Source organism: Rhopilema esculentum, chromosome 19 (assembly GCF_057945365.1).
Source record: "Rhopilema esculentum isolate cy_ngs chromosome 19, ASM5794536v1, whole genome shotgun sequence".
NCBI lineage: Eukaryota > Metazoa > Cnidaria > Scyphozoa > Rhizostomeae > Rhizostomatidae > Rhopilema > Rhopilema esculentum.
The window spans coordinates 8501470-8516203 of record NC_142833.1 but is presented as its reverse complement, the minus strand read 5'-3'; the positions used below and the strand labels follow the sequence as shown (position 1 = coordinate 8516203).

Below are 14734 nucleotides of genomic sequence, written 5' to 3'. Positions count from 1 at the left end.
GAAGCCTTTTTATTTTATCGTGTTTCGGCCTTTTCCTTGCCTGTAAGCCTACATTTCAGCATAAAAGCAGATAAAATTGACCAAGGTAAAACGCGAGCCTAGTCAAAGTTTCTCTGGAAAACAACAGAAGGCTTTGTGTACAGTTGTCATTTGGACTTGGTTTAAATACAATCTACTTTGCGAGCTGACTAATCAAAATCGAATAATGCTCTTTTCGGTAGCTTGGTTAGGCCTCATAGAGGAATAAGGAAACAGCGACTGCACTGTAGCGTGAAGCAAATCCAAGCAAGGAGATATGTTTAACCAAATGCAGACTCTCTTAAATAATGTCGGAATGGGTAAGTTGCGAAATATCATTTACATGCTTCGAATATCGGTAGATATTCACTTCTGCTTAGGTATGGCAAACTCTTTTCAGTGGTGATGCTCTTTATATTTTAAATGGAATTAACCAACTATCTCTGCCCAAAAGATATTACAAATTGTATGTCATGACACTAGAGTTCTGATGAGAATTAACTGAGGAAAGAGATTTGTATCGTTGTCTTTGCCAGCATCCAACAGGTCATTTCTAAACATAATTAGTAGGTCTCCGATGTGGTTATTGTCACAGCTAACATTCGTACCTTCATGTCCCATATCTACAACAACCTGTTGCTTAAGTAAAGAATTTAGCATTAAAACAGTATGTGAAAAATATAAGCATGCTCGTGAAGCAATATTTGAGCACCTTGTGATAAAGCTCAGAAGAGCATTTTTAACAAAGGGATTGATAGACTTATATAGACAAGTTTGTTTATTAAAGACTTAAGAAAGTTTGTGTACTGTTGATTTACAGTTTACAGGCAATGCTATAAATGTTATTAACGCTGTCAAGTAGGAAAAACACTCTAACGTTGCAAAGTTAGTTTTTCTTAGTCCTGGGGTTGATTTTTGGTAGTTAAAGTTTGCAAGATTCTTTAGAACTGCGGAATATTTGAGGTATTTCGTTATATAACCCACCTTAACAACAACAAGAGAAGTCCACTTCAACCACATAGAGTCTTATTATTGCATCTTTCTTCCAACAATTTGCCAAATACTGCCATATCTATGTTTGCATTATGACGGATGCAGTATTTGCAGCCAAACATGAAGGCATTATCGATCCATATTGCTATAATGGAAAGTTCTAGACTTAGGACTTAAGATTTAAGAAGTAACATTTGACAAAATGTTGTCTTGGTCATCTCGGTTAACTTAAAGTACCATTGATTTTCAAGAGATCATTGAAAGTAAGAATGATACGCTTTTCTAAGAAATTTCTTTCTAGTTTTCTTAAAGCAAATATGCAGCTTTTCCATGAATTAAACAAGTAGCTTATATTTAATTTGTTCAACTATCAAAACATTTAGCTAACCTATATCTCAGTACTTGTAAGATATAAGGCCATCAAGTGCATTTAAATAGGCTTTTTTCCTTAAATGACGTCATCAAGGCTCAAACAAAGCAAGAAAGTCCATCTTGCTTGTACTTAAGAAAATCGTATATCGTTGGAGTTTTTTCTTTCTGGGAAGGCTGCCGTTGAGAAGAGAGCGTATTGTCTGAAAAATGGCCATAATTAAGGATACTCAAACATTTACCAAACCGTGAATTAGGGTTAGAATGTATTATCGTCCAAATGTTTGTGATAATGAAGTGTGAATCTGTTTTTTTCCTGGCTTTTAAATGCCAAGCGAGGTGGAAAATTTCCATCAATGTTGATTATGAAAGTAAAAACACAGAAATTCTACTGAAATGAGATTAAAGTAGTACCAATAGACGTCAATCTAATGAACATCTATTGTTTCTCAAGTTCGAGATTTCTATCTCTATTTATCTCTCTATCTAACTATATTAAAGAGAGGAGCACGCTAGAGGGGGGTTGGATCGTGGGTGAGAGATGGTTGATTGCTTTCAGATTGCTCAATGGATAAAAGATTCGCTGATTTGAGAGAAGAACTAAGATTTACGGATCTTGATGAAGAAAAGCTCATTGATGTTGACAAATCAGAAAATGTCCCTCGATCATTCTTTTTATTCGAAGTTGGTTTGCAGATGGTCTGTCTATTTTATAGTTTTCCATTTTTGGATCACAACCTATCGATAAAAGCTAAAATTGGTAGAGTTTTTTAACTTCTTTTCGCCGTGTATATTTTGTATCAGTTCCCCTGCTTAGTGCAAGTACTCAAATGTGCCACTGCCCTTCATAATATATGCAACGTGTCTAAATAAAATGTATATTAGTTCCAAGATATTTCAGAACATGTAACATGTAAACATTATTTGTTTGGGTCTAAGATTTTTTAGTTCTTTAGCAAAGATAAATCTCTATGTTTCAGCCTGGTCTATGCATTTTAATTCTACAACTCTGGAAACTCAGCATAAACAGTGTATGATCTCAGTTGCAAGGTCTACCTTAGAACTAGCATCCCTGTCAAATTCCATTTAATTGGGTTGGTACCAAAAAGCCACAAACGTAGCTTGAGCAATATATACAGCATTATAGGCATCAGTATCAACTTATTTTATTATCAGCGGCGAAACACGGCTTGTCTACAAACTCAAAGTAATCTATTTTGATGAAAGGTGGGGACCATAATGCTAAAAACAGCAATATCTAGACACAGACACAACACCCTTGCCTTTTTTAGACGCGGAGATTACAACATTGCAAACTAATTCCCAATAGAATATTTTAATGCAAGCGAAGGTTTCACGTTTTTCTGTATACTGGTGATGACATTTTGAGTATAAAGCCCCTCAAATAAGCTAAAGTTTTGGAAAACCTTCTTATCTCTTTTGAAATCATTCAGATACAAGAAAGGCTTATCGCAAGACCATTATTTCAAGCATATATTATTTATGCAGGCTCAAGTCGTCGGCATACCCCCTTTGTAACTAAAATTTACACTGCATTATGTTCTCTAGAGAAGATTTTGACAAAATAACAGGTGCCTCATTCAGTTATCCTTAAACATATGTTAAGAAGAACTAATTTAAGAACGAAGTGCAAAATTAAAAGGCGTGTTAGTGACTGGTTTGGAATCTTCTATGGTTACTGTTAACACCCTAAAAACAGACAAAATGACTCATAAATAAGTCTTTAGCCTATGATCTTTTCTAAGCAACAACCGGGCGGAAACGTTTATGAAGATGGTAGGAGCAATGTGTTCAATTCTGCTCAATGAAACTTGCTATTATTTGCAAAGATTTTATCGAACACTAATAAGCAATTTAAAGGCAATCATTGAAAAATGTTTGAAAAATTTAAGACATTAGATTGTTACAAACCTATTTTTCAATAACGTTATCATGTATGAAATTGGTTTTTTCCTATGTAAGAGATAATAAATTATAATACTGCATATTAATTATCTGAAAAGTCAATGTTTACATGTTATCTTCGGCAGCCATCTTTTCTACTCGCAATGTTTATTTTGATGGCATGGATTTTGATACTAATCAGATCAATTTCAATTTTCGTTCTTACAAAAATGCCTGCGTTACAAAAATACTGTTTGAGAAAGTTGCTTTTCCAAAGATCAACAATACTAAAAAAGGCTTTCTCCACTTTTGAAGGGCGTAGTCAAGATTCTTTTTATCCATCCCAGCTTTTTCAGGCTGGTGACGCCACTGATCATGTTCACCATTTGACGTAGGCCACTGTCAAATTGTTGAGTCAAAGAAAGTATTGCAAAAACATTTGTAATATTGAGCAAAGAAATGGCTGAGCAAGGTCGGCCTTTTGAATAAAAGATTTTATCTAATGAATTAAAACTTTGACAATAAAATTGAACTTCCCAGCTGCTTCAGAATTATGAACTCGTGTCTTCTGAACTTGCAGTCCAATAGGGCAATGAAAGGTTTTTTCACTGGTACATGATTCACGTTTTATTGTTTATGTAATTTTTGAAAGTATACAAGATAGTATCATGTCGCATAATGCCATTTGGATAAAGAATATAAAAATGCATTTACCACACAGCTTAGCCAAAATCAAAGTAGATATCAACAAAAACCCAAGAAAAACGTTGAAAACTGTTAACATAAACAACTGAAATATAACATATACTCATCCATATGTAATAGGCTCGGATAAGCACTCAGTTTTTTACTTGTTTGTGGTAAAAGTGCTATATTGTGCTTTATTATCTATTTCAGGGTTGCAAGTTGATTAAAGCATTCTTAAAAGCAAAATGTTTAAGAATTAATTTTTAGAAAAGGCAGAAACGCAGAAACGCAGAAACGCAGAAACGCAGAAACGCAGAAACGCAGAAACGCAGAAACGCAGAAACGCAGAAACGCAGAAGCAACATGCATGAAATAGTATGAAATAGCGCAGAATTCTAGCATGAAATAGTAACTGTAAAATAATACGTAGAAATAGTAACTTCACATACTGTAAAAAATATCAAGTGGCTTAAAAAGAGCTATTGTTTAAAATTCTCTAAACCCTTAGTGGACCTAGGCCGACTGAAAATCAAAGTAGGCAGAAAACGCTCTTCTTTAGTGTACGTGTTATTGAGAATAGGAAAGGTGTGCATAGCATCTTTAACAGTTGATTTAACAGTGCTGTAGGTGTAGGTACATCTCAGTTGAATAAGATGACTTAGGACTTGTTTGCATGAAGTGGGCTAGTCCACTCGAGTGGGGTAGTTTCCACAGGTGAGATCGTATTCGCAAGTGTTTACATGATAAAGCAATCCATCTCACTCAGGTGGGATGGCCTATTATTGGTAAAATTGTGAATGAGATTTTTTTAGCTTTTGGCGCCAAGGCTGTTAACATCAGTATTCCTCAACAATGACTAATAACAATTTGATTCCTTTTCCAATTGTTAAATTTTTCGGTATGCTCTGTTTCGTACTTCAGGCTCGGTCATTTCAATCTTTTGACTATGCTTCAATTAAGCAAACGTAATTACTATTTTTCAGCGGAAGACTCCGAGCAGTTGCTGTCGATTCGTACGACAATATGAGTTGGCTTCGTTTGGCGCTAACTTCTTTACGCACGCGCAATGACATTCAGTGAGTGGGCTAACCAACCTGATTGCGTTTACATGTATAATTTCCATCCCAGCTGACAGCGATCCCACCTGCCTTTCTCGCGGATCTTACCTGAGCGGGCTGGCCCACTTCCCATGTAAACGCCATTACAGGAAACAAAGGATTGTATAGATAGCACGGATCCCACCTGAGCTATGCAGCCCATTCCATGTAAACAGGCCCTTAAAAACAAGAAGTTAAGGTAATGACAAAAAGCATGGGTACTAACGATATCTTAAAAGGCTGGAATATTAAAAAACTTCTGAAAGACTATTTTTTCTAGAGTTCTATCTCTATCTTTACATTTATGTTATTATAACTGAATCATATCAGATCAGGTTGCGAATTTCGTGAGAATAGAAATAACTTGAATGCAAAAAAAAACAAAAAGCTCCATAAGTCAAAGGTGAAAGAAAGAAAGATAAGATGATCCTTTCACAGTAAAAGATAAGTAGTCATTAATATAGAAGCTTGTAAGCTTATGTCGCGTAATGGCTGCACGCAGGCAAATGAAGTCTCGAAGGATTGAGGTAATATGTTTGTGGTAGACATGCACTGTTTTCAACATCAACTACCATTAAACTATTAACAGTCAAAACAAAGTTGGTTCGAAAATATTATAAATGTTCATATCAACATAATTATAAATTGTGAAAATAAAACTCGACAATGTAAGGAGACAGCTGTTAATTGTGCTTAAACTACTGGTCACACCTAGGAATAGTATCTCATTGTTAAAAATCTTGACTCTAAACATTTTACATGGATGATTTGGTCAACTTGGAACCAAGTACATTATTATAGTTGAACCTTGTTGGTAAGGGCCTCCAAGATGGAGATGGGTAAAAAAATTGCCTGACTTTGCAATGTCCGACCAATTCGGGCATGGCTTTTCACATGCTTTAGGTACGAAAATTCTATTGAAATCAACTTAATAGAAATCCGAGTTATCCTGATACGACTCAACAGGAACCAACTGTATGTTATTAGGAGTAAAATTACAGCGCGTGCAAATTAATTGCATTTGTATTCAGAAAGAAGTAAACTCTTGTCTGAACACCAGCTATTCTTATATGTATTTAATTGCAATAAACATCATTAGTAGCCTGTGAACGGACGCTGATGAGAAAAATTCTGAGAAAAAGTTTACTTTGTTAGTTTACAACTGAAGGTCTGCACGCAGACTAAATTCTAGCTTCTCAAATGGTGATGATTGCTCTTGGAGCGCACTTAAAGACTGCTGGTGAAGCGTTCTTTTTGATCGTCGGCAGCAATAGGAACTTAATGACTACATGCAGCTGCTACTTGCGTCATCTTTTATCAGCAGCTATGTTCAAAGCCTTGTTTTTGCGATATTAATGAAAGAGGGAAACATCATATCATATTTTGAAAATATTTTTCAAAAGAGCATGCCATGAAGAGAAAGAATGAAAATTTGCGGGCCATTTGATAAAAACGGCAATCAAAACGATGGAGCAATGTTATGTAAATGAAGAGCATCTTACTTTAAACGAGTGATTGCTTGTGCATCTTGTACGCAGAATTGTAGCTTTATTAAGAAGCATATTCAATTAAAAACCGAAAACAAATTTTGACAGAGCTTCCGACTCTTCTATCTGTTTAAAACTCAAAGTCTCCTCTGAAAGAAAGGTTTTCCAATGTATTCCAGCTGAAAAGTCATCTTATAACTTTCATGAAGCTTTTTATGGCCACTTGAATTTTGGTTCACTAAAAATTTTGCTGGAGTGCCGCCATTTCTGCTTCAGCCTGTGCAAAACCTTTGCTTTCTAAGTGTATAATGGCGAGCTGCAACTAGTGTAAACGAACCAAAGGGTGGCAAGCATTTCTGTCAATATAGGTATTTAAGTAGGATGAGTCTTTCAAAGTTAGCAATAAACCAAATGATTTTTAGAGAATCTTGAAGCAAGCAAAAAAATATTTCCTAGAGGACACTGATTTCATTAAATGTTTTTTCTGTAAAACACAAAGGCAGGTCCTTTTTTGAAGGCAGGTTAGCTAACAATGAAAATATCACTGGGAAACCGATTTTAAGCCAGTAAACACACTGAACATAGCTGAAAATCTTTAATTTTTTGATCATCGATAACCCAATGGAAATAGATGATAATCTTAACAAGAAGCCTGAAGCATAAAAAGTCATCCTTCTGAAACTTGTCATTTAAAAGCTCTTTGCACAAGACGATCACATGAAAGAAATCAACCAAACGCAACGTATGAGACAAAGTTTACGTGTACAACAAATTTAATGTCTTTAAAGCGAAAGTAACTCATCAACATGGTGCTAGCCTGGTGCTAGTCAACTGATATTCCGAAGAATATCAAAATAAAAGGAAACTCTTGACTGCAATTGTTAGTGTAAAACTGTATATCTTTTTATCGCTATAAGCCATCGTCTGAATTATTGAAATAAAAAGAAATATCAAAGATAATTTAAAATATGCCTATTCATCTAGCGTGAGATTCATTTGTGAAACAATACTATTAATGCCTTCTGGCTGTATTCCGCCAAAAGCCAGAAGAGATTATCTGTTGTTCAGAGACACTAAATAGAAAATGATAAATACTTTTGACAAGGCTCATGAGTGTAGACAGCTTATTTCTTTACAACACATGCAGGCAACAGGTTATAAAATTTCAAAACAATAACATTGACTGTGAGTAAGAGGTCTTGTGCTTTGTGTTTCAATATTTTAGCCAGATGTTAAGAAGATTCTATTGAAACCAGAATGCACGTTTCTACCACATTGATTCATATTACTGGTTGGTGGCCTAAATTTTCTTTGCTATGTTGTGCAAAACGTGAGTTTGATATCATTATTTGCTCATATACTTTATAATTTATGGTTCCCTAGCACGTGTTTTGCAGAGTAGCTACATGCTTTCAACTAAGATAGCCTACAAAATGACAAAATCTAGAATTGAGATTTTCTGGAATCATGAAAGATCGTTCAGGCATTTTTCAGGTTAGAAAACACTTTCAAAAGATTCTTTGGAAAGTTTAAAACTAATTAAACGTAGAGGATGTACATTAATTGCATCGCCAGAAAGTGGGTGTGATACCTTCAGCAGCATTGCATACAAGGGTTGGTGATAATGCATAGTCAATGCAATTGCTTTCAACGTAACTGAATAAGATAAACCTTTTCAATTCAGTAAGTGGGGCAAGTTGGCCTATCAGAGTCAAACTTCGAGAAAACAAAATGATTTTAAAGTCAGCATCAAGGTTGCAGGTTTACCTACTTAGACGTTTAGAAGTTTAGAAGATTTTGGTGTTTCCAAAAATATTCAGATGTATTTTTGTGCAAACCAGTTTTTACAGTAAATCTCTTTTTCGAGAAAGTGTTTTCATGCTTGCCTTTTTATGTAGAAGAATGCAACACGCTCTTTGTAGTACTCTTTTCAGCTCACAGTACCAAATGACAGCTGGACTCTCGTTGAAGGCAAGTTAAATAAAACACTAAAAACTCACTCTGCAAAACATGCAAACAATTGTATTTTGACTCAACGAAGAAAAAGGACAAAGAGCTGAAAAATAGTCAAACATCTAATTGTGTTTTGAATAGGGTTTTGTTCAAATTCAGGGTAATCAAGAAAAATAAAAGTCTCTTTTAAATATTTTATTAGTTGAAACGCCGTCTCATGTTACAGAGAGCTAAACTAATTAATACACCCACAGATCTGTTTATTCCGTTAGTTGTGGTAGATCTGCAGTGTTGTATAGACGATATCATAGAGCAGTAAAGGCGATTTGTGCAACACTAGCACTTGAGAGCTATGATAAGAAATGCTATTAAAAAGCAGTAGCAAGTCTTAACAGAACGGGTAACAACGAGGAGAGAACACGAGAAGTTTCAATCGTCTTGTTTCTCCACCTAAATTTATTCTCAAGATTGGGCGAGAAACAACAGTGGTTATGCGCGATGAGAGATTCAAGAGACAGCTATCAATGGAGGGCTAATATGCAGAGCTAGAAATCCACTCCTTCGAGCACAAATAAAAAGTTGCAAATTGGTGGTAGAGCAATACAAACTTCTGTATCGCAGAACTGGTATCTTAATTTGCAAAAAAAAATTGACTGTCTATTACCTGAATCGAAGAGTTGGTTTCCTCTGCTTCTTCTCGACACATTCTATCACTAGCTACATCTGAGGGTGGAAACCTCTTCGCCGTTTAGAATTGTGTTCAGCACTCCTAATTTCGTGACATCATATCCAAGACACTTCCAAACGATCATCTTAGTAGCAAACGTACAGAAACATTCCTTGTTCAAGCCGGTTTAAACTGTTTAAACTGACAATACAGAGCAACAAAGAAACAGAGGTTTGGCTGGTACATAGACAAACAAGAAGGTTTTAAACAAAAAGACAGAGAAGCTAATATTTGTAATCCAATTTGACTGAAGGATCAAATCGAACGACAAAATAGTCGATCGAAGAAGACATTTGAGAAGACTTTGTCAGTCACCAATGAAAGGTTGCTAGTAGTCTTCTAAATACTGTCGATTTTTCTTGACAAAAAGTAAAATTGGACTACTTTGCTACATTTAGAAAGCCAGCCTACAAAAGCAGATTTTCTAAGCGAGACAATTGAACAAGGCAGTCGTTACTAAGCCACAGAAGGTGGACAGAAGGCACGAATTATCAGCCTGATCGATTGTTTTTTATTCAAAAGCTTTTAAAAATCACAAAGAATATCAGTTAAATAGGAATTGTTCCAGGCGTATCAGTAAGAGTTAGACTGCTAGGAAGGCAGCAAACGATGCAGCAAGTGTGAATTAACCAAGCTTCAAAGCTGTGGAAATGCTTGAAAAGCTTCTTTGATGATAACACTAGCAGATGCAGAAATGATATAAAGTTCTTCGTAAGCAGTCTACAAAGAGAGAAGGTCCAATGTTTATTGTACAAAGCATGGATCACCGTCTGCGTGTAGCCCAAAGATGTAGTGACAATCTAATGTGATTGAAAGCCTAAAGTATCATTGCCATCGACCGCGTTCATCTGTAAACATAACGAAATAACTGTACACAGAAGAAATTTCGAAATATATCCTAAAGCAACAGGTATATAGAGATTTGCCTAGCCAACATATGCAGAGGATACTTCACAAAATATATTGACCCTTTGAAGAACTATATGAATATTAGTGGTAAAATATTGAAACCAAGAAAATTTTGTAGATTCAGAAAGCTGATTCGTATAGAAACAGTTGGAAAGTCGCATTTTTGGATAGCATCCTTACTCTAATATCATCTAGATAAGTGAAAGTATTGATGCTTACAAGAAATGAGCTGGCAAATTAAGTATTTCAAAAATAGCACGCTGACCCAGGAAAAATACATTTAACTGGTACATAGCCAAAACAAGCAGAAGATCAACTGAAATTGTATCACAGAGAAGAATACGGACTATTTGTTACGGTTTTTTAAGACATTGGCCGTCTAGTTCAAAAGCTTGGAATTTTTTACGTACGTGAAAGGAAGAAAACTGCTTCAAAAAAATTCCTTTCTTACTCAAATGCTAGTGTCTATTTGCAAAAACTTTGCTAACAATAAAACCACCTGTTGCAAATGAAACTTTGTTTTAACCGTCAATAAATTGAAAAAGCGCCACGACAATAATAGCCATGGCAACGTGTTTATTCGACAAATTACCAGCATCGACTCTTGTTTGATGCAGAGTAACCTGACAGATCGGCGTGATAAAGCAAAGCTAGATTGTGAAAGAACTGGGCTCTTGTTATTGAGCTGACGTCATTTGCAGAAAGGATATCGCAAAGTGGATTAATCATAGTGAAACACAAACCTTAGTACTGACATTGCAGAAGTAGTTTAACTGAAAGTCATTGCGAACGATCGAACGTAAATCAAATTAATTGATTTACAACACAAACGTTTTGTTTTATGGACAATGATGGGAGACGTCTTTATAATCAGTGCCTTATAAGGAAGATTTGCTTAGATCAGACAAAAGAGAGTAAATTTGTTCAAAGACTTGCTACTGCTTCAAATCGATAGATAGTGCTATGGTTGCTCAAGAATAATATGCAAATAAACAATAGCTACAAACGTCTTTTGTAAGAGTATCGGTGTGTTAGCTACTAATTTAAGATGGGGAATACGTTGGATTCATTGAGTGGTAAAACCTTAGATTCAAGTTGTGATACTACTATCGTTTCAGGCACTCCACAGCCAGATATTGGCAAGGACCCGACGCTCGATAAAAGCAACGAATCTCCTTATCGAAATGGATCAGACCAACCCAACCATGGCAATACAGTCAACCAACGACAACAGCAAGAATACGTTAACTCACAGCAGATCGACTATGAGTCTCCGCAACGTCTCTCCCACATGCCGTATGGAACGCAACATGATGATAATGGTTATGTACAGATGGGTAGTCCCCATCACTATTCAGACCAGTCTACAGACAACGAATCCTGCACGTCAGATGCTTATAAAAGACTTTTGAACCGAGATTACCTGTCCCGATATGAGATGCAGCAGAGTCCTTTGAAGCAGCTCACGAAAAATGCAGGCTATATGGATGAATACATGGGCAGTGCAGATTTGCATACTGCTTTGCTAGATTTCAACATAGATTATACCCTGCATGTTGGCAAACTCGCGATTTATCTGAAGCGTTTGAAGCTAACATTTTCCCACGTTGAGGACTTTGTATCAGATAAGAAATTGAAAGGCAAAATTAAATGTGTCTTGTGCAACCCTGCAAAAAGCCAGAAATTCACATCTGGGCTCTTTGAAGCAACGAGCAAAGATCGGTATACTCTTCAGGCCGATTTTGAAGATGTTTTCGTTTACTACCTGTTTCCAAAAAATCAAGTAGACAGTATGTCACTTCAGTTTAAGGTTTATTGTAAGAAAATGTTTCGTGACGTGTTAATTGCCGAAAGCTTCTTGCATTTGAGTGAGATTGATTTGAAAGCAGAAATGCTACCCATAAGTATGCCGTTCCTTGATATCACAAAGGTGACAAAAGATGGGCGTGCTAGAAGTTCTACCAAAAGACCTGTTATTGTACCAACAAGCGCCAAACTAGAGACATTGATTTCTCTTCAGTATATCCCGGAACGCTCACTGTTGGTTGTAGACTTACGGCAGAGCACAAAGCTTGGAAGACTTCGCGATCTGATGAATAGGGAAATAATTGTTCAAGCTGAGCTGATTTCATCAACATGTGAATGCGTACAACGTAAAACAACGTTTTTGAAAATGATTTCGGACAACCCAGGATGCAATAAACCCTTGGAATTTAGCCTGAATCAGGAGCAGTTGTTTCTTTACACGCTGATGCTGAGTGTCAGTTACTCAGCTGTTCGATTAGGCCAACAAGAAAGGATTGGTTGGATCTCATTTGGAAGACATTGCAGTGGTCAGGTCGAGGCTCAGCATTGGGAAGAAATGCTACAGAAGAGTTGCGTAAGCGAGGCTGCAATGCAGTGGCATTGTCTTTGCGATCACCATGAGCCCAAAAGCAGCTCGTTAATGAAACTCTTCAAATAAAGGTGGGTTATTGAAAGAAACTTTATACAAGTGAAACGCAAATTCTCTTTGTTCTGCTGACTATCAGGCGTAAGAAAGATCATCGTCTGTGGAGAACAAATGCTAACAGAAAATACTATTGACTTTGTTGGTGGCTGATATAGTAGAAATTCGACGTAAAATATCTTAAAAAGAGAAATTGTTACTGAACAGATTCCAAAATTGATTAAAGTTAAACTATGCCTTGGAATATTTGTAACAAAGATTATTGCGTATTCTGTTTTTCAACAAGTTAAATGATTAATGCTTTCCCGATCAGTGCACTAAAGTTTTAACTGTTAAAGATTAAAGAGGGTTAGGAAGGCCCAGTTCTTTCAGGATTGACTAGAATTATGCGTTCCAGGACGTGATCTACTGATCCTTTTGGATTCCTAATCGTTATTGAACTATGGTTTCCGTCCAGAGTAACGTCATTGCTTTATAATGTCACTCACAGCGAGAAAGCAGATTTTAAATCCCCCCTGAAAAACCTTTTTGAACCTCTAGCCTCAGAGGCGTGTTCAACTAAACTTGAATATTGATAAAATCAGTGCTTAGGTAAGCAAGTAAGCACAACACTCGATTTTGGAGTTCATTTGCATTGGTTACCCCATTCTGAGTGACATCAACACAAGACTTTTTGTAAGGACATAGCAACTTTAGTTGCCAAGCTATATGAAACTTAGATGCTCGTTCTTTTCTTAAGAAACATTCCAAAACCATACCAAAAAAATCCAAAGACGTATCTATATAAGATTTCAGGGGCAGATCATCTGAGACAGGCCGTGGGGTCGATGTCTCTTTCTAACTGTCCACGATTTCATTTTGCAAATTGTCTTCAATATGAAAAGTGGTTCTCTAAGCACCCCTGATATCACATTTTTCAAAATGCCTGTGCCCAAGCAGCCTAATTTAAAAATTATCGCAGTCTCAAAAGCAGAATGAGACTAATGATTTTGGCAGAAATAGAGCCCTCATATCCCTTTTCGGCATGGTAGATCACAAAATCATATGCAAAAAAGCGACTAGACTGTAAACTTCTAAAAAGGTCTAAAACACTGTTTTTAGCTACTCTTTCTATATGTTTTGAATTATCAAGACAATTTTTTGCCTTTCCTTCCATAAGCATATCACAAATTATCTAAAAACTCTTGACAAACCTAGAAAGATGAAAAATTTTGTACACCAAGCAGCTTGATTTTACGAGATCTGTGCAACAAACTATTCATCAAAGAATACTCTAATAAAAGCATTATTCGGTTCCCAGTAATTTCTTTCCATACTTGGTCGATCCTAAATTCCTCGCGTTTTCACTTTACATGACCTGGCAAGAAATCATTGTGTCCTTAAATTCCAAATAATTGTGTCCTTTAACATACCCTCTATAGCGTAACAGTGGCTTGTGTAAACTTTGGGATCGTAGTCGGAAAGCATTTTCCGTAGTTATCCTTAAAGTATCCTGGTTTAGTTCAAGAATAAAAAAACAGCTGATCTTTGTAAAAGTTTATGTTGTAAATGTAAAATGAATCGATATTACAGCATACTCTCGTTAATTTGGACCTTAAAGGGACCGAGCAAAAGTGTAATACCGTAATGCCTCGAATAAGCGATCCCTTCGAATAAGCGCCCACTATAGAGGGTGAAATTATTTAATAAGCGCCCCCCCAATAAGCGCCTACCCCTCGAATAAGCACCCATCCTTCAGAAACGGGCGATTATTCGAATTCTATTTATCATTATTAAGAAAGAATGAAAGCAAGTGCTTCAATTGAAAACAAATCAATTTTTTTGAATTACTTCCAAATATATTTTTAAAATAAGCGCCCCCTCGATTAAGCGCCTCTCTCGATCAAGCGCCCACCCTGGAGCCTCAAAAATTGGTACTTAGTACGAGGCATTATGGTACTTAGCGGGCGTCCTACTTATCCGAATGCTTGAAAAGGGTAAGCAAGTTCAAGGGACCGGGAAAATCTGTACTAAATAGCGGGCGTCCTACTTAACGAGAGTATACTGTACATAAAATTTAAAATATAAAACATGTATATCAGAATACGTAATGTCACTTACTTGAGACGATATTGAATAAAGCCTCGTCATGTGCGACTGA

The 14734-nt window shown here is 36.2% G+C and overlaps 1 protein-coding gene and 1 long non-coding RNA gene across 3 annotated transcripts; one reads left to right on the top strand and one right to left on the bottom strand.

Annotated features, from left to right (window-relative positions):
* On the top strand, nt 1-14734 carry LOC135688425 (uncharacterized). Of its 2 annotated transcripts, none has more exons than XM_065205268.2 (2): nt 1-338; nt 11264-14734. In XM_065205268.2, exons 1-2 carry the CDS (start codon nt 296-298, stop codon nt 12607-12609), a joined length of 1389 nt encoding a protein of 462 aa, XP_065061340.1. In that variant the 5' UTR covers nt 1-295; the 3' UTR covers nt 12610-14734. The 2 variants fall into 2 exon arrangements, with proteins under 2 accessions (XP_065061340.1, XP_065061339.2); XM_065205267.2 differs by lacking the exon at nt 1-338 and adding an exon at nt 5246-7886.
* On the bottom strand, nt 4263-9856 carry LOC148957993 (uncharacterized). Its single transcript, XR_016144959.1, has 2 exons — nt 9174-9856; nt 4263-5248 (listed from the first exon to the last, which is right to left on the bottom strand). It is a non-coding gene; the product is annotated as an uncharacterized LOC148957993 (long non-coding RNA).